A 26858-nucleotide genomic window follows, 5' to 3' on the forward strand; every position below is an offset into this window, starting at 1 on the left:
AGAAACATGAAGTGGCTTGGGATCCTCAGGCTGGTGGCCCTCTCAGAGTGCCTAGTCATGTAAGTATGGGGACTGTAAGTGGCATCATCTCCCTTTGTGGTTTTTTTCTTCTCCTCATTCTTCCTGTCATCAGGGTTAGGATATATAATTATTCCCCAGCAGTCTTAAAGTTCAATTCCCACTAATTCATATGTACCTTCCCATAGAAACAAAGTGTCTTGGGGAGGGAGAGAAGGGTTGCACAACTCCGGGATGCCAGTCACGGCATGATCTATGTGAAAATGGCACTCCTTGGAATTGTTCAGTGCACAACCTCTGCAACTCTTAATGTGCTCCTATGGAACAGTATTTCTCCTGTATTTGCTTCTAGGTCTTCTCTCTGCTCTCTCTCAATTTCAGTGTGAATATGTCTGTGTCTTGATCTCTGTATCTCTCTCTTTTATCTCTTCCATCACGTTGGATGTCTTTGTGCATGCAGCACTCGGAGTTTTTGTGTGTTTGATTGTTTTCTGTTTTGACTGTTTCTTGCTTCTCTAGCATCTTCATTTCCTGGCATCTCCTGGCTTCTTTTCTCATTCCTCTCTTCTTCTTCAGCCCTGGAGAAAGATCAGGATGGCAACTTCTAGGCTGTTTTACCTCTACTCAGCAGCGTGACCATAGCTAAGTCACAAACTCCCTGAATGTCAAATTCCTCACCTGTAGAAATAAGAAAATGATTCTCCTTCTACTTGCTTCCTGGAGCTACTTTGAAACAGATAGCATGGGACGGCAATAGCAATGGTAATGTCTGTCATTGTTGAGACTTCCTACATATCAGGTACATTATATCCATCATCTCACTTAATACTCACCACATCCTATATGGGGGGTGGGGGTTATTATATTCCTTCTTTTTACCGATCTGGAAACGATTTCTCCAAATGGTCCTACGACTCACCAAAGACTCCACGACAGAACTTGTATTCAAACCAAGGTCTTTGTCCTGGTCTTTGCATGGTGTCCTGATAGTAACAAAACACTCATACAAATGCTGGGAAAATACACAGTGCCATTACAGTGCAAAGTATGACAGTCAGATGATAGCACGGGCAGCTGATTGTTGTCCCCCCTTTGCTTCCTTTATCCAATGTTTGGTTTAAGAATCCCTCTAACGAAGATCAAGACCATGCGTGAAACCCTCAGAGTAAAAAACCTGCAGACAAATTTTCTTCAGAAGAACATGAACAGCAGCTCCCAGAATGCCACTGATGACCCGAATATCACTCTTCTACCCCTGAGGAACTGCCTGGATGTGAGTGTGTTGGGAGGATGGTGCTCCCCAGTGCCCGCTGGTGCGCTGGCCTAGCACTACGGTTCATCTGGAGGGGTCAGGCTGGATTTGGGGGCTGGAGCTCCTGCAGAAAGCAGAAATATTGAGGAAAAAGGACCCCATTTCCAGAGGAGGAGGCACTCTCATCCTCAGCCCTTGGCCAGTGGTGACTGGGCCCAGTCATAACCAGATGGCAGGTAAACCTCCATTTCTGTGTCAAAGATATATCATTAGTTTGAGGGAGATTGTTCTTTCAGAACTGAGCCGCAGAGAGACAGGTGAGACGTGAGCCTTGTCTGATCAAAAGATAATCCAACTTCACATCTAGTTTGAAACCCCAGGCAGTTCAGCACCTTTATATCCAAGAAGATACCAGAAAAAATTATTGAGCCCTATGGCCTGTAATACTATAAAGATCTAACACTCTGGTGATTGTTATTGATTTTGTTTTATTTATTTTTTTCTTGTTTTAAGAATTTTTATTGACATTCAATTGACATACAACAAACTGTCTATGAAGTGTACAATTTGATATTTTTTATTAGTGATGTATATATAGCAATCTCAAAATTATTAATGATTTTAAAAAGGTCTCATCTCTCCTTCCACAATGCATAGGCCAGCCTGAATGATAGACAAAGAGTAAATACATGTCCAATAAAAGGGCCAACTGTGCAGTATTGATAGCACATGGTCCAAGTTTAGAGGACGTGGTCTGGGGTGACCTAGGAGGGCCACCTGGAGAAGAAAACACTAAAGCTGGGCCTTGCAGGGGAGACTGGAGATGATCTTAACTGAAGGCATGAGGACTTCCCTGAATGTATAGTGGTTAAGACTCTGTGCTAATACTGCAATGATGCAGCTTCCATCACTGGTCGGTTAAAAGTGATCACAAACAGATAAAAAAAAATCAAAGGAAGGTTCCATTCTGAGCAAAGCATGTGAGGTGCAGTGGTTGGGAAATGAATTCAGGACACATGAGACATCTCGAGGAAAGCAGCATTCCAGGAATCAAGGGTGGCCAGCACAGCCAGTCCTGCCCTAACCATCCATCCCCAACACCCGTAGGTGGTCTATGCTGGCAACATCACCATTGGAACACCCCCTCAGGAGTTCAGGGTCGTATTTGACACCAGCACAGCTTACACTTGGGTGCCCTCCATCCAGTGCTCAAGTCCCTCCTGCCGTGAGTTCCTGCCCCAATTCACACTGCATCTTATACTCTTTTCTCCCCAATTACTTCTTCCTTGGCACCTGAGGGAAACTCATCACTTGTGTCTGCAGGTACACACAATCACTTCAACCCTCATTTGTCCACCACCTTCCAGCTCATAGGCCAGACCTTCAACATCAACTATGGCGTTGGGAGGATTGTTGGATTTTTTGGCTTTGACACTGTTCGGGTAAGTGGAAAGCAGAAGGTGAGTCAGGGCTGGCCCTGGGAGCAACTGCTGCTTCCGAAAGAGAAGCAGGACCAACTGGGAGGGCCTGTCTTTCCCAACATCCCCTAGTGGCTGTCCACTGTCCCCACAGGGAATGTCTCTGGGGATACAGCTCCCCTGCTGACACACAGACTCCCTGAACAGCTGACCCAGAGAGTGGCCTGGGCTGTGGGTTTGCAGTTTCTTTGCCCATGAGCAGCTCAAGGTTCATTTTCTGGGAGCAGGGAGAGAGCAGAACAAAGCGCCCACTTTTCTATTCACAGAGGGTACTAGGCACTTTCATGGTAAAAACATGTTTAATCCTGCAACAACCACACACAACAAGTACTATGATTAGCTCCATTATACAGAAGAGGGAACTAAGGTGCAGAGAGCCAGGGCCTTGTAAAGGCCAGACATTTAGTAAGTGGTGGAGCTGGCCTGAAGTCAGGATTCATGCAGGTATGAGATATTTGGGGAGAGGATAAAACTGATGTTGGGCCCCTGGGGTCAGCCAAAGGCTTCAGGCATCTGGGCATGGAAAGCAGGGGACCACAAATGTGGGAAGGGCCTGATGAATGGGTTTTAACTGTAGGGGGCCTTGGAGAGATCAATAAAATCTATGACCTTCCTCCCGCAAAGGGCCTGAGTACTCTCTCTCTCTCTATATATATATATCTCTAACACACACACAACCACAAAAACATTTGCCCAGGCAGAATTGTCATGAGAACCTTGGCACCGACACTGCACAAAGGCTTATATCTTCCTGGGCAGATACAGGATCCACAGTACCTTGCAATGAATTCAGTCCATTTTTGTCATCGGGTCATGGTGATGCCAAAGAGAAGACTACCCTGCTCTCTACTTATTTTCTCCTCAAGTGGGAACCATTTGGTCCTGCCCTGAGTCTATGTTTCCCCACCTGCACAGAAGGCATGAGGTCAATGTGACCCACTTCAGATGGTGTGTACAGGAGGAGAAGGTGTTGTTTAAAGTCCATAGCACTGCACAAATGGAACCAGGTTTCCTGTCCCTGCTTGGTCTATCCATCTGAGGTCAACCAGGGCACAGCCAGGTCTCAGGTCTCCTCTGAGGTGTTAATAGCTTCTTTATCACAGTCCAGTCCCAGATCCACATCGCAAACCTTTCTGTGGAAACACTCTTCTCTCCCACAGATCATGAACCTTGTCAACACGCACCAAGAATTTGGGCTGTTCGTAAAAGAGATTGGGTTCAGTAATTCAATCTCTGATGGTGTCCTGGGCCTGGGCTACCCCAGCCTCGCCCCCAAAGGGATCACCCCTGTCTTTGACAAGCTGAAGACACGAGGCCTCATTTCTCAGCCGGTCTTTGCCTTCTACTTGAGCACGTAAGTCTGAGCCTGGCAAGACCTCTCTCTAAATCAAATGTAAGATGCTTTCAGAGGCATGAGAAATTATAGACCACTTAATCCAGAAGTTTCCTGAGAGACTCTTTAGCCCAGTGTAACTATGGTACCAGAGCCACCACTGGCCCTACCACTGGTTCCTCTAAGTTAAGTTTTACTGGAACACAACCATGCTCATGGGCTTAAGGATGGCTGCTTAGTCCAGGGAGGCTGAGGGAAGAGGGAGAGCAATGGAAGGTGTCAGAGTACAGGCTGGAGGAAAAGGCAGCAGGATTTGCTGAAGGATTTGCTATGAAAGGAAGGAGAGGCATGACAGGAATGTTTTCTTCCTGATGAACATTTTACTGGGAGCCCAGGACCAGCTACACAATTGGCAGGAGTCACTGCAAAATGAAAATGCATGATCTCCTGCGAGAAAGGTATTAGGAATTTCAAGACAGGGATTGCAGAGGTGTGGTGCCCTGCTGGGGGTGGGACCCCATGGATGGCACAGGTCATAGGCTGGTGAAGCCAACCATGGGTGAGCCTGAACTCATGCACTTAGTGCACTAGGGCCTCATCTTTTCTGAAAAATCACAGGCTACACAAAGAAGAAGACAGACCCCTCAAGTTCGGTGTCCTCTGAAGGTATCTCTGAACACTCTGTTTGCTGGAAGGCAATATGCCCTCTTCAGACGGGTAGTGGTCAGAGCCCAGCAGGCTGCCCAGCTTTGAACCTCTTCTGTGCCACTCATTACTTGGTGACTCACCCTGGTCATGTAATCTATCCCTCCACGCCTCAATTTCCGCATCTTTATAATGAAGACCCTGTTAATATCTCTGATGGGTTGGATAAGCAGAGGCCTCAGACAGTGAGTGGCTCTATTCTCCAACCAGGAGGCCAATCTCTTCCTTCTCTTCTCAGCCAGAAGGAGAATGGCAGTGTGGTGATGTTTGGCGGGGTGGACCACAGCTACCACAAAGGAGAGCTCAAGTGGATACCAGTGTCCCGAACCCACTTCTGGCAGATAACCATGACCAGGTAAGCCTCTCCCTCTGAGGGTTACCCCCTGTGATGCTCCCACAGGTACACATGGATACATGTAAACACACACAAATGCTCACAGAGACACATATGATCAAACCAGAAAGATACACATATAAACACACACAGAGACACATGTAAACACACACATTGGCACACATATAAACATGCACAGGAACACAGATACACACACACACACACACACACACACACACACGCACACTCACAGATATACATACAGACACACATCCACCAAACCCATAAACACACATATACACACACCACCCACTGGCTCAAAATCACACCAGGCCTCCTGACGATTGCCCTGACCAGGAACTTGGACAGGATTCTGAGAGGTGTGTGCAGCCCAGAGAGGGCTGCACCTTCTGGACTGTGAGGCAGATGGCAGGCTTTTAGGAACATAAAGAGAAGTGAAAAGAGGATCAGGGAGAATTCCACCAGCCTGAACAGGGTTGAGATAAGGTGACCAGCTCTCCAGGGCTACCCAGGACCAATGGAATTCTTAGTACTCAATAATGCTAGTTTACAAACAGAGAAAGTCCTTGACAAACTAGGAAAACTGGTTTCCTTAGGGAAAAGATTAACAGCAGTGGAGAGAGGTTGGCTGCATTCTTGACAATTGAGAGTACTCATACAAAGAGACATAACCCCTACCCGTTGTCGCCCACCCCGCATGTGGGGAACACAGTGGGACAGGGGCTGTGACAGAGAGAATAAGGAAGCTGGGATCCTGGAGTGGCCTGAGAACAAGGGGCAATAACTCATGGGAATCTGTGTGATACCCCTAGATGGAAGCTTATGGATCCTTTGGAGGCTCCCATGGGCTAGGTCAGGCATCACCTGGCCAGGGGCCTCAGTGTCTGCTCCAGGTGAGGGGGCCAGGCAGGGAAACAGCCTTTCCCAGTGCAGCCTGTTTGTCCCTCCTCAACACTCTGAGCATCTAATGCCCAAAGGAACATGCATCTTCACTGTGTGGGTTGACTCATTATCAGTCAGACACCAACCACAGGTCTCTGGTTATTCCTCAGGCATTTTTTCCCTCACTCACTTATTCATTCATTAATTCTCTCAGAAGAGATACATTGTGCATCCACTCTGTGCTGGGCACTTGAATGAGGCACTGATGATACAACTTGCTTACATCTAGTGAGGTAGACATACATGAAATGAGTCACACCCATAATGAATTAACACTTCTGTATTTGCTATAAATGAGGAAGAGTCTTCATAGATCGTGACCAAGAGAGGAGACTGATCTAGTCTGGGGGTAAGTCTTACCTGAAAAAGGGACATTTAAGCTAGAAACTGGAAGATGAGGAGAAATTAGCTACAAAGGGGATGGGAGTCTTCTAGGAAGGGCAGCCAGCACATGCCAATGCCCTGAGGCACACAAGAGCCTGGTGCATTCAAGAACTGAACGGAAGTCAAAGAAGGTTAGGTGACCAGAGCAAAGGCAAACAGAGTCAGAGCATGAGCTGAAGGGCTCTTCTGGAGACAGTCAGGGAGGGGGGTAGTTAATCGTGGAGACTTCAGAGTGATCCTGGTGCCCACTTTGTCTCACTGTCCCTCAGCATCACCATGAACAGGATGGCTGTTGGTTGTTACCATGGATGCCAGGCAATTCTGGATACCGGGACCGTGTTGCTGCATGGCCCAACTACACCATTAATTGGCATCCATAACCTCATCAACGCCAGGCGTTTTTTTGAACAGGTGAAGGGACATGCCACAGGGTCACTCTGGGGCTCTACATACAACAGGCATCGGCTGGGCCAACCTCTCTCCTCTTTATCTAACAGCATGTGGTTAAATGTGACAGCATTAGACAACTGCCTACAATCATCTTCACCATCAATGGCAATGGCTATCCAGTGCCCGCTGAAGCCTACATCTATAAGGTAAGGGGCTAACCCTGGGGGCTGGTTCTCAGCTCTGGGTCTTGCAGGAACCCTTGGGCTGCTGCTGGGAGGAAAGTGCCCTGCAGAGGCCAAGCCACACCACTGCAGATGCTGCTGAGCCCCAGAGGCTAGGCCAGTGCCTCCCACAAAACTAACCACTTGATGGGCTCAAAGAAGGCTTTGAGGAAGAGAGGGAACTTCAATAATATGAAACCCCCAACCTCATGGAGGCATGAGGAGGCCTGCTTGGGGTGAGGCAAATCTATACTGGACTCCATGCAAATGGCACCCCCAGGGGCTGTGCCAAGTGGTGCCAGGTCTGCATTAGGAGTGATGAGGTCTAAGGACAAGAGGAGCATATAGGTAAGTCACCGAACCCAGCCTGGAGAGCTGGAGTGACCAGGGAGGGTGAAGCTGGGTCCAGGAAGCCTTCCTAGAGGAGCTGAGCACAGTCTTAAAGAACAGGATGTGGGGAAGAGGGAGAAGAAAAGGCATTCTCTGTGGAGAAAAGTGTGAGTCTGAGTCAGAAGAAAAGAACAGGAAATATATGGGCCATTCTTGTCCCTTTTGTTTTTTTGTTTTTTGTTTTTTGTTTTTTTGGTTGTATTTAAGTACATTTGATTTACAATGTAGTGTTACTATCTGCTGTACAGTTAACTGACTCAGTTATGTATATACATATATATACATAATTTCTTCTAGTCTCTGCATTACCATTTGTCACAGGATACTGAACTCTGTGCTATACAGTAGGACTTGTTATTTATCCATTCTCTATATAGTAGTATGCATCTGCTAATCTCAAACTCCAAACCTTCATTCTCCCACCCCCGTTCCTCAGGGCAACCACATGTCTTGGCTGTTCTTACTTTTGGATGGGCTCCTCACTTCCCCAGCTGCTGAGACAGTAATTTGGTTCTTACAAAAAGAGGGAAATAAAACTGAGAAGCCATCAGTGCTGGATAGTGAGGGGGGTGGCAGGTAAGGGATCTGGCTGACTGCAGTGTATTTCTGTCTTCCCCAGGGTCCTCATGGCACTTGTATCAGCTTGTTTTACGGGGGCACTGAGACCTGGAACCAGTCTGAGACCTGGATCCTGGGTCAAGCTTTCCTCAGGCTGTATTTCTCTGTTTATGATCGAGGAAACAACAGGGTTGGCCTGGCTCCAGCCGTGTAAATCCTGGGGCTGCTTCAGGAAACAGTCAGGCCCACTTCAAACACACACTCACTCACACATAGGTCAGTCCTGCCCAGGGATGGTGGTGGACTGTGTTTGCTGGTCTGCAAAGCCCTATGCTCAGGAAAGAATAAAAGATTCCAACCCAATGGTGCTAATATGAATGGGTGTCCCTCTTTGGGTTGGGGAGTTGCATCATAATTGGGCAGGATCTAGAACCTTTCCTGAACCAATGTGAGAGAAGCCCAACTCCAATTAGCTCCAAGGAAACAGGAGACTTACTGGAAGGATACTGGGGATATGGAACACAGGAATCAGAGCAGATTCAAACATCTCAGTGACTGGACCCAAGAAATCAGAAGCCATCAGCTGACTCTTTCTTCTCCCTAGCTATTTCCATTCTCTCAACTTGCATTCTCTTAGCCTGCCAGCTTTCTTCCCTCAGGCTTCTACATGTTTGTCTCCTAGGTGTCTAATCCATAAGGAAACAACCTCAGGAAACAGTGTGGTGCCAGGGAGGGCTCTGATTGGTCCAGCTCAGATCATGTGTCCAGCCCTCGACCATCCCTCCTCACAGGCACATGGGGTGCTATGATTGGCTTTACTTGGTCAGGTTGCCCTGCTCCACATGATTGACAGTTTCTTCAACAACCTGTGACTGCAGCTGGGGAGAGGCAGCCCCAAAGGAAGTGGCGGTGGGTTGGTCTAGACCATAACAAATTGGCAACAGCTCCAAAAACTCTACCACGTCCTCATTCAGAAGGATAGTAAAGGGTAATAAAATAGAGTCTCTTCTCCCAATCTCAGTGGAACTGTGGCACTGGTCTTCTCCTCCACGGGGGTTCTGGGTGAGGCCTTGAAGCTGAGATGGTCCCCCTTTGTCCCTTCACCCCAGTCACAAGCTCTCTTCTACCCACACAGTGGATGTCCTTTCTAGCCCCACTTGCCAAATGTTGGCCCCTGTGGATCCTTAGCCTGACCCACCCCTCCTGGGCCCAGCGTGTTCCTTCCCTTGGCCTCTAAGGTTGTTGAGGAAGTTGTCACTCATGTAAAGGGGTACCCAGGGTGCACAAATCCTTCAGCCTTTCTGAGCTTCCTCCAGGGCAGATCGACAACACACTTAGTTCATGTTGCCATGGTTTGGCACAATTAGAGTGGAAGCATGTATTCTTCCCAGCTGGAGTTCCTTTGCAGAGGCCTAGCCTGGGGACAGCAAGGGCAAGAAGTGGAGGGAGACTGAGAGGAGAAAAGAAGCAAAAAAGAATAAATAAGGTGAAAAACACACCACAGTGGAATGCATTGTATGTGCCTTTACTATGGCAAGACAAATGTTAGTGAAAGGGATGTCTTGCTTCCTTCCTCATCTTTTCATTCAGTACAAATTTCCTGAGCACCTACTGTGTGCCATGTGCTGTGGTGGACCCCAGAGACAGAGGGCTGTATTAGGAACCCACCACCCATTCAGGGAGACAGATAAGGAGACAACCCCCAATAGGGAGGGCCAGAAGCAGAAAACAGCAGAGGCGTGGGTAGGAGGTCAGAGGAGTGAGGGGCTTCTTCTTCAGAGTTGCAGGGAATGGCTGATGTAGGGTAAGAATTGGGTCACTGAGATGAGACTTGCCACCCCACTTTGAAACACACCCCTAAGCCCTGCGGTTATCACGTGTGAATAGATCTGCCAAATGTCCAGTGTTATGTGTGCCTGATCAATTGGGGATGACACTGGATTATGATCAGCTTGAGGGGAGTGTAAGAGGGTTGATTGCAGAGCTGATAAATGGGGGGGGAGGGTGAGAGCTGAACTGTTTTTTCGTTTGTTTGTTTTGTTGTTTGTTTTGCTTTTTTTTTTTTTAAACAGCAAATATGATCTGGGCTTAATGGAGATTTAAGTCAACAGTTTGTCTAACTCATTTTCCAAGTGTTCTCCAAGAAACCATAAGCAAAGTCTCAATGTTTTGAGAAGCCACCAATAAGAATAATAATAGTGGCTCTGGTTAATTGCATATGCCATTTCCCTGTCTCTCCATGAGCCCCTGCAGTGCATTACCACCGCAGTACAGATGTAGGAAGTCTCCTGACATCTTCTGGCCCTAGTACTGGTGACAGGAACATAGTAGGCCCTCAATAAATACATGTTGAATAAATGAATAGATGAATTTGTAGGTGCTTCCACTAGAACACACTGCTGTGTCCATATTAGGAAACATATACTGTCATCAGGGCTTACTGCCATAATATGAACCAGGAAAATTCTGGCTTTGTTTCCCTAGATGAGCCTAAGGCTGGGGCTGGAGCTGTGTCTGTTAATCAGCTCAGGGTTCTTCAGGCTCTGTATTTGTAGCCTGTGCTACCAACATGAGGATAAATTCTGTTCTTCATCAACATTTGTTTCTTTGTTTGTTTGTCTGTTTGTTTTTTTGGCTGCACTGTATGGCATGTTGTTTATTATTTCCCCATCCAGGGATCAAACCCACATCCCCTACACTGAAATACTGGAATATTAGCACAGGATTACCACGAAGTCCCAAAGTCTGATCTTCAAGGTAACAATCTTCCCCCACCTTCCACTTTATGATTTACCCACCGTGGACCAAAAATATTTTTAGCCATTGGTGAGAATAAATATAGAAAAAAAAAAGGAAAATGATATATATTGAACCCTTCTTAAAAGAGTGTAAGTTGGTACAATCTTTCTGGAGATGACTTGTTCTTAAAATGTGTATGGCCTTTCTTCCAGAAATTTTGCTTCTAAGGTTTATGCAAAAGCAATGAGCAGAAGCACCCAGAAACTTAAATAGCAAGGATATAGTCCTCAGAGCCGCTTACAAAATGGAAAGTCTGGGACATTCCAAAACTCATTAAACATAGATAGTCCACAGCATAGATAGGCCATCATACAATCATTCACTTTAAAATTGTGTTTTAGGAGAATATTCAGTGTTATGAGAAATCATTCCAATATGACATTGAGAGAAAAGAACAGAATACAAAACAACATGATCCCACATTTGCTAAGCACATGGAAGACAGTGCAGCATATTTGCTGGCATGTACATCCTGGAGCTTATCTGCCTGGGTTCAAATTCCACGTCTGTGTCCTACCAATTATGGGACCTATATAAGCTCATTTCTGGACACTGATTTCCTATTGTATGAATTTGGGATAAGAATAGTTCCTCCCTCACTAATTTACAGGAAAATGCAAATCAAATGACAATAAGACACCATCTCACATCCGTTAGATGGTCATTATCAAAAACAAATTATAACAAGTGTTAATGAGGATGTGGAACCCTGTACACTGTTGGTGTGGGTGTAAACTGGTGTTGCCACTGGCAAACATAATGGAGATTCCTCAAAAAACTAAAAAGAGAATTCCTCTTTGATCCAGCAATCTCAAATCTGGGTATTTATCCCAAAAAATGAAAATCATGATGTCAAAGGGATATTGGTGCTGTCATGTACATTGTAGTATCATCACAATAGACACGATGTAGAAACAACATATATCCATCAATACTTGAATGGATAAAGAAAATATGGTAGAGACATACAGTGGAATACCATCTGGGCTATTTTTTTTTTTAATATTCCATTATTTGGCTGTGCTATCTCTAAGTTGCAGCATGTGGAATCTTCAGTTGGGGCATGCAAGGCCTTTTGTTCAGGCATGTGTACTATTAGTTGTGGCATGTGGGATCTAGTTCTTGAACCAGGCATCGAACCCAGACTCCTGCATTGGAAGCATGGAACGTTCTTCACTGTGCCACCAGGGAAGTCCCAGTCATGGCTGTTTATATATTTAATTTGTTTCAGTGGATATCCTGTGATGCTAACCTTGAAACTTTGCACCTCAGATTGAGATCTGAACCCTGGTGGCCAGGACTCAAAACCCGCAAAATCTTGGACTGGAGCTTGACTCACGTGGTCGGGTTGCTAACCCAGCCAAAACACTGATTAGGACTTGAAGCCATGCTGCTGAGACTTGAACCAGGCTAAAACCCAAAGTCTTCCAATTGAGATCACATTCCTGATTTCAGGACTTAAAGCAGCTCGGGTTCTTGATGTCTAATCACAAAGGAATTCTGTGAGAGATCAGCTGATAGGTAAAAAATGATTTATTTAGAGAGAAACACACTCCAAAGACAAACTGTTTGCCATCTCAAAAGGTAAGAAGTAGCCAGGTATGGGGTTATCGATTTTTACTGGGGTGGGATATTTCTTAAGCTAATGAGTGGAAGGAGAATTCCAGCTATTTCAGCAAGGGGTGAGGATTCCAGGAATTGGACCACCACCCACTTTTTGACCCTTATGGTTTTAATGCTGGGGCCCAAGGACCAGTTGAAATTGAGTTGTCTGCCATCTATAACACTTTCAGCTCTACTCAGTTTATGTCATGTCCTCAGCCTATTTCTTTCTTTCAAAGGTTGTGCCCTGCCATCTTCCCTTCTCTTTCATTCCCCTCCTCAGAGATTTTAATCCCATTTTCTTAGGGGATGAAGAAGGACAATGATCCATCCTCTGTAACCACTTTAAGGCTGAGTAGGGATGTCCTCTCTGCCTCTCAGGGATTAATAATCTTTTGGATGCATGATCTAGGGCTCCCTGGGTAGGAAACCTCCTTGTTTTAAGTCAGCATGGGCTAGAAAACTTATATAGCCATCATCTTGGTGTGGAATTGTTTAAATTGCTTCCATCATTTTTCTATGACTTTCACTGATGAGGAAACACTTTTCACAATAGCATCAGAGTAATATATATATATATATACACACACAAACACACACACACATATATGTATATATATATATATATATATATATATATGACAGAAGACTTAGAAGGCATTGTTAAACATTTCATTACAGTATAGTCAATATACTTGGTTACAATAAACAGAATTATGTTTGATTACATTAAACTAAATACACAAAATAATTCTAGTTAAATATTTCTCTTTAAGATATCTCAGGGGCCCTCTAAAGTACCCCAGAATTACCTGGAAATCAGAAGAAACAATTAAAATTTCATATTTGATAAGACGGTCATAAAGTTTTAAAACACTTCGTCAAATGAGATCATAGGTCACTGTGAGACACTACATATATATTTACCAATGTAACAGAAGGTCTGAAAAACAAATACAGATCACTTAATGGCAAATAAATTCATACACTTGCTTCCTCTTTCCAAGAAAGAGAAGATGATTTGGACTATTAATAAATATGTTTGATGTCATGTGCTCTAATGTAAGCCACTGTCTTAGAAATTATCACTGGTATTTATGTTCACCAATCTACAGAATGATATCATAAAGGACAGTTCATCATTGCTTAAGGAAAATAGGATGTGCTTCTTCAAGAAGGGATGAGGAATGGAATTACATTTTAGGGAAAAAAAAGTAGGTCTGATTTACAGGAGGCTGTTTTTGAATGGGAAAATAAAGAATAGATATGGTAAGTGATAAGAAGGTTTGTGAAAGAAGCAAGATAAAAATCCACAAGGCCAAATAAATGAAGATGGAATGGGCACATTGCCTGAAACAGAATTTAGAGCAATGATAGTAAAGATGATCCAAAATCTAGAAAACAAAATAGAGAAAATACAAGAAGCATTTAATAAGGACCTAGAAGAACTAAAGAGCAAGCAGTAGTGGACAGCACAATAACGAAAAGTAAAAATACTCTAGATGGCATCAAGAGCAGAATAACTGAGGTAGAAGAATGAGAAAGTTAGTTGGAAGAGAGAATGGTGGAAATAACTGTCAGCAAGCAGGATAAAAGACAAAGAATCAAAAGGTTGGAAGACAGTCTCAGAGACCTCGGTGACAACATTAAGCACACCCACATTCAAATCATAGGCATCTCAGAAGAATGGAAAGGAAAGCATCTGATAAAATATTTGTGGAGGTTATAGTGGAAAACTTCCCCAACATGGGAAGGCGAATACTTAATCAAGTGAAAGAAGCACAGACAGTCCCATAAAGAATAAACCCAAGGAGAAACACAGGGAGGCACATATTAAATTAATGCAAATTAAATACAAAGAAGAAATATTAAAAGCAGCAAGAGAAGAGGAGAAAATAGCATATAAGGGAAAACCCATAAGGATAGCAGCTGATTTTTCTGCAGAAACTATGCAGGCCAGAAGGGAGTGGCAGGGTATATTTAAAGTCTTCAAAGAGAAAACCTTACAGCTAAGAATACCCTACATAGCAAAAATCTCATTCAGATTCAATGGAGAAGTCAAAAGTTTTACAGATAAGCAAGATTTAAGAGAATTCACCACCATCAAAACCAGCCTTACAACAATTGCTAAAGGAAAGTGTGTAGGCAGGAAACACAAGGGAAGGAAAAGACCTACAAAAAGAAACCCAAAACAAATAGCAAAATCATAATAGGAATGTACATGTCAATAATTACCTTAAATGTAAAAGGATTCAGTGTTCCAACCAAAAGACACAGACTGCCTGAATGGATACAAAAACAACCACTTATATATGCTGTCTACAAGAAACCAACATCAGACCTAGAGACACATACAGACTGAAAGTAAGGGGATAGAAAAAGATATTCCATTCAAATGGAAGTGAAAAGAAAGCCAGAGTAGCAATACACATATTGGAAAAGTTAGACTTTAAAGTAAAGTCTGTTACAAGAGGCAAGGAAGGACATTCCATAAGTATCAAGGGATGAATCCAAGAAGATGATATAACAATTGTAAATCTCTATGCACCTAACATAGGAGCACCTCAATACATAAGGGTAATGCTAACAGCCATAAAAGGGAACATCGGCAGTAACACAATAATAGTAGGAGATTTTAACACCTCACTTACACTAGTGGACAGATCATCCAAACAGAAATAAATAAGGAAATATAAACTTTAAATGACCCTTTTTATTTAATTGATATTTTTAGGACATTCCATCTTAAAACTACAGAATACTTTTTCTTCTCAAGCAACGGTATCCAGGATACATCATATCTTTGGTCAAAAATCAAGCCTCGGTAAATTCAACAAAATTGAAATCATATCAAGCATCTTCTCTGACCACAACACCATGAGACTAGATATCAATTACAGGAAAAAAAAAAAAAGGTAAACATACAAACATGCGGAGGCTAATGTATATATTATTAAGCAACAAGGAAATCACTGAGGAAATCAAAGAGGAAATCAAAAATATAACTAGAAGCAAATGACAATGAAAACATGATGACCCAAAACCTATGGGGCACAGCCAAAAAGTTCTAAGAGGGAAGTTTATAGCAATACAATCCTACATCAAGAAACAAGAAAAATATTGAATAAAAAACCTAACATTACACCTAAAACAATTAGAGAAAGAATGAAAAAAACCCAAAAGTGAGCAGAAGGAGAGAAATCTTAAAGTTCAGATCAGAAAAAAAAAAGAAAGGAAGAAAGGAAGAAAGAAAGAATTGAAGGAAACAATAACAAACATCAATAAAACCCATGCCATAAAAAATGGATTTTCCTCAAAAGTTACTCAAGCTCAATAGAGCAGCAAGCAATATTTCAGCCAAGGAATAAAATGTCCCACAATTATGGGATGGTTTTAGGTGGTTAATAACAAGCTGTGGTATTCTAAGGTTTAACACTCCAATGTATCTTGGGAACAATTAAATTATAGTGACGATAACCAGTCCCCTAACCCTAGAAAACTGGGCTGGGGGCCTTATGGACAATGTCAAAATATAATTTCTCTGAAAGATAAAGATTGGTACAAAATAGACTCAGTCAGGCGAGCTGAGGGTATACTGGGCTATACCTAATGGAAGTTCTTTACTTAAATATTTCCTTACAACTCTATTAATGTTATTAGCTATATTATTTGTACTTTGCCTGTTTTCCAAGATTATTGTTTCTTGTATTACCATATTTGTGACTGAGCCACCAACAAGAAGAATGATGACTAGGCAACTGGAAACAGTTGATCAAATATATAGTTCTGTATGTGATCAATGATTGTAATAGTGTAACTCTAGATATGGGAAGACAAAACAAGAGGGACTTTTTCCTGTACCATAACAGACTAGAAATACAGGTGGCCCAGAGACCTTTGACTTTTGTTAGGAAGATCTAGCCAGTAATAGCACATTGAGTGGCCTATCAGTGAATTCTTCACCAGACCTCGGAATGAGCCTTGCTAGCACTGACGGGCAAAATGGTCATGAAATGTCTCCTAAAGCATGGTCGAATTTATGACCATGAGGGGGCCCTTGCAACTACAATAGGCACTTTCCATCTACCTCTTAGAAAATTATATCCTGTGGTGCTGCAGCTGCTGACTGTCAATGCCCCCCTGAAGGGGTTCAGGGTGGAGAGCAGAAATGAGGCACTCTGTGTTCTGTGAAAAACTGCCAGAACAAGTCTTTAGATAAATAGATATTTTGAGGAGCCAACTTGATGGGCCCAGTTCTTGTGTCTCCTCATATGTATAAAAATAGTAAAATCCTTCATGGTGATGACTGCTCCTTGTGACTAGCAGTAATCTTCTGTAAATAATATGTGCTTGATTGCATGTTTTTCCTTTTCACCAAAACCACAAAGATACTGGGCTTCCCTCTTGCCTCTTTGGAACAGTTTCTCAGAGCTATCTGGGATGCTGTCTCCTGGGCTGCAGTCCTCATTTTGCCCCAGATAAAACTAAAATTGCAACTCTCAAGTTGTGCATTTTTTTGTCAGTAGGTTCAACATCAAACCCCTCATTTAAAAGAGCTTGGATTCAAATTGGGTTTCCTGCAGATGGAACAAATCAAGGTCAGCTATCTAGATAGCTAAACCCTTTTTACTAGTGTTTTCAGAAAAAGACAGAATTTCTATTTATCCTTTGCAAGTCAAGTTCTAAATTACTTTACCTTCTTTGTTAAAATTTGCATTTTAAAACATGGCAGACAGAAGCCTTCCTGAGAAGACCAAATAGGGCATTTGCATCTCAAAACTACAGGCAAGGTCCTCCTAGTTTGTTTCTCCTCTCTGGAATACATGCAAGGCTCTTAAGAGAGTTAGGGAAGGTTTTGGGGGTGGTAAAAGGATTGGTAGGCTTTGATTACTTTTGAAGCCACACCTCAGGTGCTATGAAGACTACATTTGGAAAACGAAGACAGTTTTGTGTTCTTTTTCAAAGTATTGTATGGTTACCTCAATGATAATAAAGGCCTGACTTAGCAATTCATGTATGTTGGCAAGCTTTACTTTTCCTCATGTAACCTGGGGATGAACACCTCATCCAAAATTCTCATTATGCCCTGAGTATCAGCTATGGTCAGTTTAGTCAGACCAGTGGCCTCCTATTTTGGGAATCTATTTACAAACATTTTTAAGGAGTTTTGCTAGGTTTAAGAAATCTGTACCTTATATTTAGACACTATACAACCCTTTTTACTTAAAAGTGACTGGTTGGATATCTTTGGCCAAGCCCAGAACCTTGATATTCCACATTTCAGAGTCTTCATTAATTCTTCTATTTTAGCTTCAGATTATATCTGTTCATTTTTGCTTTTTGTTAGGACCATTTGCTGATGAGGGTGGTTCCCTTGCCCCTCAAAAAACAGAATGGTCCCTACCTTAGTTAATAAATCTCTTCCCATTAAAGAGAAAACACAGTCAGACACACAGAAAATAATGTAAAAACAACTCGTCACTGATCCTGTGCAACAGGGTTTCCGTGAAAGGGGTTCCCTGTCTCTTCCCTGACAACCCCATTATGTCTTTCTTGTGTGTGCTAAGCTTTAAATCCTTTGGGTTAAGACTGAAAACTTTGCATCATTTTCCAGGAGGAATTCCATCAAATGGCCCACCACATCACTGACTACATGAGGCTCCACATTACTTATCAAGATGGTATCTCTAGGCAGAGCCACTATTGGCCTTGGGCCCCAACAATCTTCTGATTATAAAACCATCAATGGCTGAGGGGCACCCATTACCCTCTGGCTTCTGGGGCATTCCCTCTTCCTGTACCCTCACTGTTTGCAAAGGGCACATCAGCCACAATCCTCCCTCATTCCCACTTTTGTCCACACAGGTTACCCATGAGCCTTGTGGTCTTCCAGGGACAGATTGTCTAGGAAAAGCAAGATTCCCATTTGGTAGTCTCTGAGCAGACAAAGCCACTGCCATCAAAAGGGTCTTTTGCATATTTCTCTAGGCGTGTTCAGCCTTTTCCACCATATCCCTGTTACAGAAAACAGTAAGCCAATTACAAGTAAGCCAGTTATAACAAATTATTCATCAGAGTTTGAGAACCAGTCACTGTTTTCTGCCTTTTGTGCCTGATGTCTAGGGCAGACTGGGCTAGGAATTTCATAGGAAAGAGGGGCTCAAAGGTGTTGACAGTGAGCAGGAGTAGGTAGCTATAATTTGGGAATAAAGGGTTAGCATTTGTAAGTGACAGAGTGAGGGGAGTCAAAGAAATAAAAGTACACCTTGGTAGTCACACAGCTCTTCCAGGGTTAACAGAAGAAAAGAAGAAGAAAAAGAAAGAAAGAAAGAAAGAAAGAAAGAAAGAAAGAAAGAAAGAAAGAAAGAAAGAAAGAAAGAAAGAAAGAAAGAAAGAAAGAGAGGAAGAGAGGAAGGGAGGAAGGGAGGAAGGGAGGAAGGGAGGAAGGGAGGAAGGAATAGAGCAGGAATGAATAAGAATGTAAGAATGTAAGAGAAAAAATGCATAGTCAAGGATAAGAGTATACAAATTAACAATTTTGTCCTGGACTTACTGTTGAATGTGTATAAGCATGGATCACTGAGCCACCAGTCAAAATGAGCAGACATCAGCAGAGTGTCCTCCCCAGTAAACCTGGATCATGTTGCTGTATGGGCCTCTTTAGGACCAAGACCTAACTCTCCACATTTTCTTACCTTATCACTGTCCCTTCATGGTCACCAGTTGAAACTGAGCACCTCAGATTGGAACTTGAACTGACATGACAGAACACAAACCTGGCAAAACCGTGATCGGAACTTGAACCCATGCAGCCGGGATTCAAACCTGACCAAAACCCAAAGTTTTCCACCTGAGATCACACACCTGGTTTCAGAACATAAGGAAGCTCAGATTCTTGATGGCTCATCCTAGAAAAAATTCACTGAGAGACAAACTGATAGGTAAAAGGTGGATTTATTTAGAGAGAAACACAGTCCACAGACAGACTGTGGGCCATCTCAGAAAGTTGAAAGGCACCAGGGTATGGGGTTTTCAGTCTTAAGAGGGTGGGTACTTCCATAGGCTAGAGTGGGAAGAGTACTCCAGCTACAAAAGATAGTGGTGGGAATTTTCAAGAATTGGGCCACCACCCATGTTTTGATCCTTATGTTTGTATTACTGAGGCTCAAGGTCTAGTGGAAGTCAACTTGCCTGCCATCTTGGGCACATTTGGCTCTACCCAGTTTATGTCATGTCCTCGGGTTATGTCACCCTTTCAAAGCATGTGCCCTCTCCCCTACCCTCCTGTTTCAATATTGTCCCACTTTTGGCCTCTTTATATGTATTGCTAAACTTTTGTCTGTTCCCTGGCGATCTTTGAAGTCCCTCAACTTTCTGGTCCTTCAAGATTCCCTGGCTTATCTTGGGCATTTCCTGGCCCAGCCCTGAAATCAGCCATCTCTTCAAGAATCTCTGGATCCTCTGGTGGGAAATGGTATTTAAAGGCCACAAGGTAGACCTCAGGATAATCACTGTTATCAAGTTGCCATTGTTTCTAGGCTTTCCAGAGGTCAGAGCCAAGAAGTACAGATTTTCTAGAGAAAAAAAGGAAAATAATTTATTGGTACAAACATACTTCCAATTCAAGATTTAAGAACACAGGGTTTTACTTAAGCTTCTTCCTTGTGTTCTTAAATCTCTTTCCACACATCTCCTGGAAATCTTGCTTCATATCAACAAGAGTGTAAATAACTTACTTGCTTTAACTTGCAAGCACATACATATAATACTTTCCACATAACAGTAGCAATATCACTAACAATAAGGGTAGATTGTTTTAGAAATGGTTTTAGATTCCTTTGGCTTTTTGGTTTTGATTTTATTTTGGAGGCAGGGTGTTTTTGTTTGTTTGCCAGTCTTTGTCCTTAGGAGATATCCCACTCGGAATGTAGTGTCAAAATTCTTCATTTTAAAGCCACTTAAGTTATGGTTCGCTCTTGGTGCTGTGTCACCAACCTGATAGAATTAGATTCATTGCACTTAGATGTGAATTTAGACAGATGTGTTTATTTACCTATCTTTTGATTCTGAAAAACATGTATATGGTTGCAAAGTCAAAGTATAAAACAAGAAAAATCTCACCTCTATCCCTGCTCCTCCCCTATAAATTACATTTTTTATTAGCTTTTGTTTTATTCTTCCACTCTTTCATATTGAAAATAGACATATACGTGCATGGAAAACCAACAAACTCTAAGCACTCTTCTGGTCCCTCTTTCTTAAAAACTAAACTCTATACCCTAAAGATCTCACCCATTCCATGCCTCCCTGTATCCCCATTATACCCAGTTATTCAGATGCCCGATGCCTTATTCAAAACTCCCCAATGGATGATCACTGTTTCTAATCTTGGCCTTTGTCAAACAATGTTGCAGTGAATACTTTGTGTGTATGTCTTTGTATTCTTGACACTGTATTTTTCGAATCTATTCCTATATGTAGAATTGTAGAGGTACACTGTAGTAGTGTGTGTCATTTGCTAGATACTGAAATTTTTTTTTTTGATGATTGAACAAGAAAAACTAAATTTTAACAAGGTGCAAAAATGAGTAGGAAGATGATCACCTCATCTATCACACATCTGGTGACCTGGCCAGGCTCCCATTGTTCTAGCATAGGATAGGACTGAATAGATCTCACAGAGGACCACCCAGGCCCTGGAATCCTGGAAGGAGCCATACAACTCCATTGTCTTTACTTTGGCTGGAATAACAGATTAAAAGCTAGCCTATTCATCTCAGGCTGAGCAGGAGATGAGAGTGGTCTTTTTTGCCTTCTTTGAGAGAGAAGACCTTTAAAATTATTTCTTTCTATGTATGCTTTGGTAGACAAAAATTTTCAAGGCATTCATACCAGATGCTCACCAAGTGAGCATCATTAAAGCTTTTTTTTACATGACCTTAGTGATCTCTCTTTACAAATGGAAGTAAAATTTACATGGTTTAGGCGCATTCAGTCTCTTACTCATTTGACCAACATGAGTACAACTCCCTCTCTGTCCCCTCCCTACTCCAAACTGTAGGTAAGAAATAGAAACCCGCACAGCCTACAGGCTGAGTCCAGCACAAAGCTGTTTCAACTTTGGCTCACATGATGTTTTGTGAAGAAGAAAAAAAAAAATATTTGCTGACATTTAAAATCAGGGGATTTTACATCAATATCCAGACGTCTGACTTCTCTTGAAAAGTTTGCCAACCAGGCTGCTTTCCAGCATGGCAGATGCTCGTTGGTGCTGAGGAGAGGCTGCCTCCACTGGTAGAGTATCTGCTGCCTCTCCTGGGTCCATAATGCCCACAAATCCATTCCATTCATTTCTCTTGCTGCCTGGGCTATGAGTTTGTGAGGACTGCCCTACACTGCTAGCTCCCTGCAGATAAGGGCCACCTGTGACTTACTGGACTTTGACTTTTCATCATCTAACCCAGACCCCAGCACACAGGGTGCTCTGTATATGTTTGGTGGATGATATAGAGTATCTTGTGGATGCGTGCATCATATTTCTGCAACAGTGAACCTCTGTAATTGTAATACCACTCACTCTAGCATAGATTTTGATGCAGATTGGCATCATAATTGCCCCAGATCTGTTCCATCTGTCCCATTACCTAAAGCCACTCACTCCTATGTCAGTGAGCTGCCCCTCATGCCTTCACTTTGCCATTTGACCTCTTTTCGGCCTAGCAATTTACCCTCCGTTGAGCACAGCAATGCGCATCTCATGACACTGCTAGGAAGACCACATGAGATCACAAATGTCAAGCATGGCCCCTAGCATTTACTGTCATGATGTTAGTAGCTATATTTTGTCTCAGAGTTGGAAAATCCCCTCACTCTTACTTAGTTTGGGTGGTTCTGTGTCTTCATCTCTGAATCTCTCTCTTTTATCTCTCCATCGCTTTGGCTGTCTCTGTGCATGCAGAATGCTCTGTGTTTTTTTCTTCCTATTTTGCGTGCTTCTTGCTTGTATAGCTTCTGAATTTCCGGATTTATACCCCATCTCCTGGTTTTCGCTCTCACCCCTCTCTTCTGCTTGAGCCCTGGAGGAAGGTCAGGAAGGCTACTTCTAGGCTGTTTTACCTCTAACAAGCAGTGTGACCACAGTAAAGTCACAAACACCCTGCATTTCAAATTCCTCTCCTGTAAAATCATTTAATCCTCCTCCTCCTACATGCTTCCCAGAGCGACCGTGAAAAAGATACAGTGGGATGGCAATAGCAATAGTACTGACTGTCATTACTGAGATTTCCTAAATATCAGGTACATTATATCCATCATCTCACTTAACATTGATGCCATGGAATTTGTCTAGGGAGTGGATTCATGAACTTCGAAGGAAAATAATTGCTTCTCAGGATCAATAACAAGCCACCACTCAGGTTTAAGTTATAAAATAACAGTTTGTTAAGAAGAAAGTACAACAGCTTCTGGCACAGACACCAGAATGGGGTGGAGAGACCCAAGAAGGGGTCTTACATGAGTGGGTTTTATACCTCTAGAGCAGACTTAATTACAGTCCCCACCTTAGGATTGATTACGAGGGTTGATTGTTAGGATTGATTGTTTCTTTAGAAACATCTGGGATATTCAAAGAATTTCATTACTCAGTGATCTTGTGAAGTCCCAGGTAATCCCCACCATAGAGTCATAAGAATCAGTCTTGAATGAGTGAGGTTAAGTCATGTTTTTGCAGTTCTTCCACCCCTCCCCTAGCCAACTCAGTCCCTGGAACTCTCAATAAACACAACCTTCTCTATGGGGGATTGGGTTATTTTATTCCACCTTTAAAGCGATGGGAAACTAAGATTACAAAGGGTCATATGACTTCTCTACAATTATACAACAAACCTGTATTCAAACTGAGGTCTTTGCCCTGGTCTTTGCATGGGGTCCTGATAATGACATGAGGCTCATAAAAATGCTGGGAAAATATGCAGCCCCATTACAATGCAAAGGTATGCCAGTCATAAAAGAATGTGGACAGCTGAATGCTGCCCCTTCTTTGTTTTCTTTTCTTAATGTTCTTTGAATCAATCCCTCTAATGAAGATCAAGACCATGAGAGAAACTCTCAGGGAAAAATAAAACCTGCTGACAAATTTCCAGGAGGAGAACACTGATGACACATCCCAGAATGCCGCTGATGATCTGAAAATGTATCTTCAAACTTTGAGGAACCAGCTGGATGTGAGTGTGATGGGAGGATGGTGCTCCGCAGTGCCCCCTGGTGCTCTGGTCTGGCACTGGGGTTCACTGGAGGTGCCTGTCTGGATGTTGCGGTGGGGGTCCTGAAGGAAGCACAAACACTGGGGAACAGGGACTCCATCCCCAGAGGAGAAGGCACTCTCATCCTCATCTAACGGTCTCTGGTGACTGGGCCCAGGAATACAATTACACATGCACACAGACACACTAGACATAGACAGAGACTAACAGGCATGAGCATTCTGTCTGATATCACAAACAGGGATTCTGGGTGATACCCTCAGACAAAAGTTATATGTCCTTTGGAGCCCCCGGGCCCGCATGGGCATGGTCTACCTGGGCTGTCAGTGTCAGAGCCAGGTGAGGGTTTGTACTGGGAAACAATCTCTCCCAGTTCAGCCTGTGTGTCTCTCCCAGCCTCTCTGAGCATTTTCTGCCCTGGAGAACCTTGATCTTCACTGTGTGAGTTGACCCATTATTAGTCAGATACCATACAGTGGTCTCTGGTTATTTCTCACATATTTATTCACTCATTCATTCACTTAACAAGCATACACTGTGCATCCAGTGTGTGCTGGGCACTTGAGGGAGGCACTGAGGATACGACTTGCTCTCATATCTAGTGAGGCAGACGTACTTGAAACATCACATGTGTAATGAACTACTACTTCAGTTCTTGCTACAATGAGGAAGCCTAGATGGAGTAACAAAGACAGGAGCCTGATCTAGGCTGGGAGAAAGACTTCCCTGAAAAAGTGACATTTAAGATGGAACCTGGAAAATGAGGAGAAGTTAACTAGGCAAAGGGGATAGAGTCTTTTAGGAAGGGCAAGCAACACACATTAAGGCCCAGAGGCAGAAAAGAGCCTGGTGCATTCAAGAACTCAAAGGAAGTCATAGAAGTTTACATGACCAGAGCAAAGGGAAACAGAGTCAGGGCATGAGCGGAAGGGCTGTTCTAGAGACAGGCATGGAGGGGGGCCGTAATGGAGGGAGATATCAGTGTGATCCTGGTGCCCACTTTCTCTCACTGTCTCTCAGCATCACCATGAATAGGGTGGTTGTTGTTTGTTTCCATGGCTGGAGGCCATGGTGGATCCTGGAAACACATTGCTGCTTAACCCAAAGAGCCTGGTCAGCACCACCATCCAGAAGCTCATCAATACCAGATCTGTTGGTCAGGAGGTGAAGGGACATGCCACAGGGCCACTTCAGGGCTCCCCACACACGAGGGATCACCTGGGCCAACCTCTCTCCTCTGTCTCTTACAGGAAATGAATCCACGCACCAATATTAGGTCTCTGCCTAGTATCATCTCCACCATGAAGGCAACCACTGCCAAGTGCCCACTTGAGCTTACATCTGGAAGGGGAAGAACCAAGCCTGGTGACTGGTTCTCAAATCTGGATATTGCCTAAATCCTTGAGCTGCTGATGGATGAGGGGGTCTTCTGCAGGCCAAGCTACACCACTGCAGATGCTGCTGAGCCCATGGGCCTCAGCCAGTGCCTCCCACAAAACCAAGCACATGAGAGTAAAGGGCAGTGTGTGACATCCATCATCCTGGAATAAATGGAGACACCACCCTGTGCTGACATGGTGCGAGGCACAAGGAGAAGGGAACACAAAGGACCTCTGCCCTCAAAGAGCTTTAGTTCCACCAGAGCCCTCAGATGGATGAATATGGAAAGTCAGCCCTAGCAATCCCTGACATAGGGAATGTGACAATTGGGGTTGGCTGGGGTCACTCTCAGCGTGTTGTCCCACCATAATGATTAGCAGTCTCCCTTCCTATCTTGGGAGTGTCCTGGTTGGATGATCAATTACATGGTTCCCATAGTCCTTACCTGCAACTTCCCCTTGCTGAGCTCCAGTTCCCAATCTGTAAGTTGGTCTACAAGACTCCTGTGTGGGGAGGTTGGTGCTCACATGTTTAAGGGGACACAGTGACTGCACAAACCTGGTGTAGCATTGAGGCTTAAGATCAGCTCCCTGTGGGAGTTCAGAGGAGACTGTTGGGCTCAAAGAGGGCTTTGAGGAAGACAGGGAATTCCAGTAATTTGAAACCTCCAGCTTCATAGAGCCATGAGGAGGCCTCCTTGGGTTGAGGCAAATCTACACTGAACTCCATGCAAATGGCACCCTGGGGGGCTGTGCCAAGGAGTGCCATGTTCAGATTAGGGGTGATGAGCATCACAGATAGGGGGACCACCTTGGTAAATGACCCGATCCAGCCTGGAGTGGCCAGGGAGGCTGTGCACAGGTCCAGTAAGTCTTCTGAGAGGGCCTGAACACTGTCTTAAAGAACAGGATGTGGGGAAAGGGAGAAGAAAGGGCATTCTCTGCAGAGAAAACAGCGACCATAGATCAAAAGGAGAGAAACAGGGGAACTTCGAGCCATTCTTGTTCATTTTTCTTTTTTAGATTGCTTTGAGGTATAGTTGTTTTACAATCTTGTGTTAATTTCTGCTGTACAGCAAAGTGACTCAATTATGCATATATATATATAGACACACATTCTCTTTCCTATTCTTTTCCATCAAATTTTGTCACGGGTTATTGAATATAGTTCCCTTTGCTATACAGTACACCTTATTTATCCACTCTGCATATAGTAGTTTGCATCTGCTAATCCCATGCTCCAATCTTTCCCTCCCTGACCCCCTCCATCAGGGCAACCACATGTCTTGTTCTTGGATGGAAACCTCAATTCTACCAATGCTGAAAGAGTCACTTGATTCTTACTAAATGAAGAAATAAGGCCAAGAAGCCACTGGTTTAGCATACTGGTGGGAGTGGCAGGTAAAGTCTCAGGCTGACTGGGGTATATATCCACCTCCTCCAGAATCTTCAGGACCACTGCCTCAGCAACTTTTGAGGGGGGAGACAGAACTGGAGAAGGTCAGAGATTAGGATCCTGGGTGATGTTTTCTTTAGGCTGTATAGCTCAGTTTATGTTTGGGGAAACAACAGGATTGGTCTGGCTCCCACTGTGTAAATGCTGGGGCTGCTTCAGAAATCAATCAGACCAATCCAAACACCCACTCTCTCACACATAGATCAGTCCTGCCCAGGGATGATGGTGGACTGTGTTAGGTGCTCTTCAAAGCCCTATTCTCAGGAAAGAATAAAGGATTTCATTCCCAATGAAATGGTGCTAATACAAATAGGTGCTTCTCTTTGGGTGATGGA

At 43.5% G+C, this 26858-nt stretch overlaps 1 protein-coding gene across 1 annotated transcript; it reads left to right on the plus strand.

Moving 5' to 3' along the window:
* On the plus strand, positions 1-26769 carry LOC130849148 (pregnancy-associated glycoprotein 2-like). Its single transcript, XM_057727803.1, has 10 exons — positions 1-59; positions 1141-1291; positions 2378-2495; positions 2594-2712; positions 3909-4102; positions 5025-5141; positions 6737-6878; positions 6965-7063; positions 23569-23649; positions 24939-26769. The coding sequence occupies exons 1-10, from the start codon at positions 7-9 to the stop codon at positions 25083-25085; spliced, it is 1221 nt and encodes a 406-aa protein (XP_057583786.1). The 5' UTR covers positions 1-6; the 3' UTR covers positions 25086-26769.
* The last annotated feature ends 89 nt before the right edge of the window (positions 26770-26858 follow it).

Source organism: Hippopotamus amphibius, chromosome 3 (genome assembly GCF_030028045.1).
Source record: "Hippopotamus amphibius kiboko isolate mHipAmp2 chromosome 3, mHipAmp2.hap2, whole genome shotgun sequence".
NCBI lineage: Eukaryota > Metazoa > Chordata > Mammalia > Artiodactyla > Hippopotamidae > Hippopotamus > Hippopotamus amphibius.

Coding starts and splice junctions, on each gene's coding strand:
- LOC130849148 (XM_057727803.1), top strand. CDS start 7: ATGAAGTGGCTTGGGATCCTCAGGCTGGTGGCCCTCTCAGAGTGCCTA. Junction 2,496..2,593: donor GTGCTCAAGTCCCTCCTGCC/GTGAGTTCCTGC, acceptor TTGTGTCTGCAG/GTACACACAATCACTTCAAC. Junction 4,103..5,024: donor TTTGCCTTCTACTTGAGCAC/GTAAGTCTGAGC, acceptor TTCTCTTCTCAG/CCAGAAGGAGAATGGCAGTG.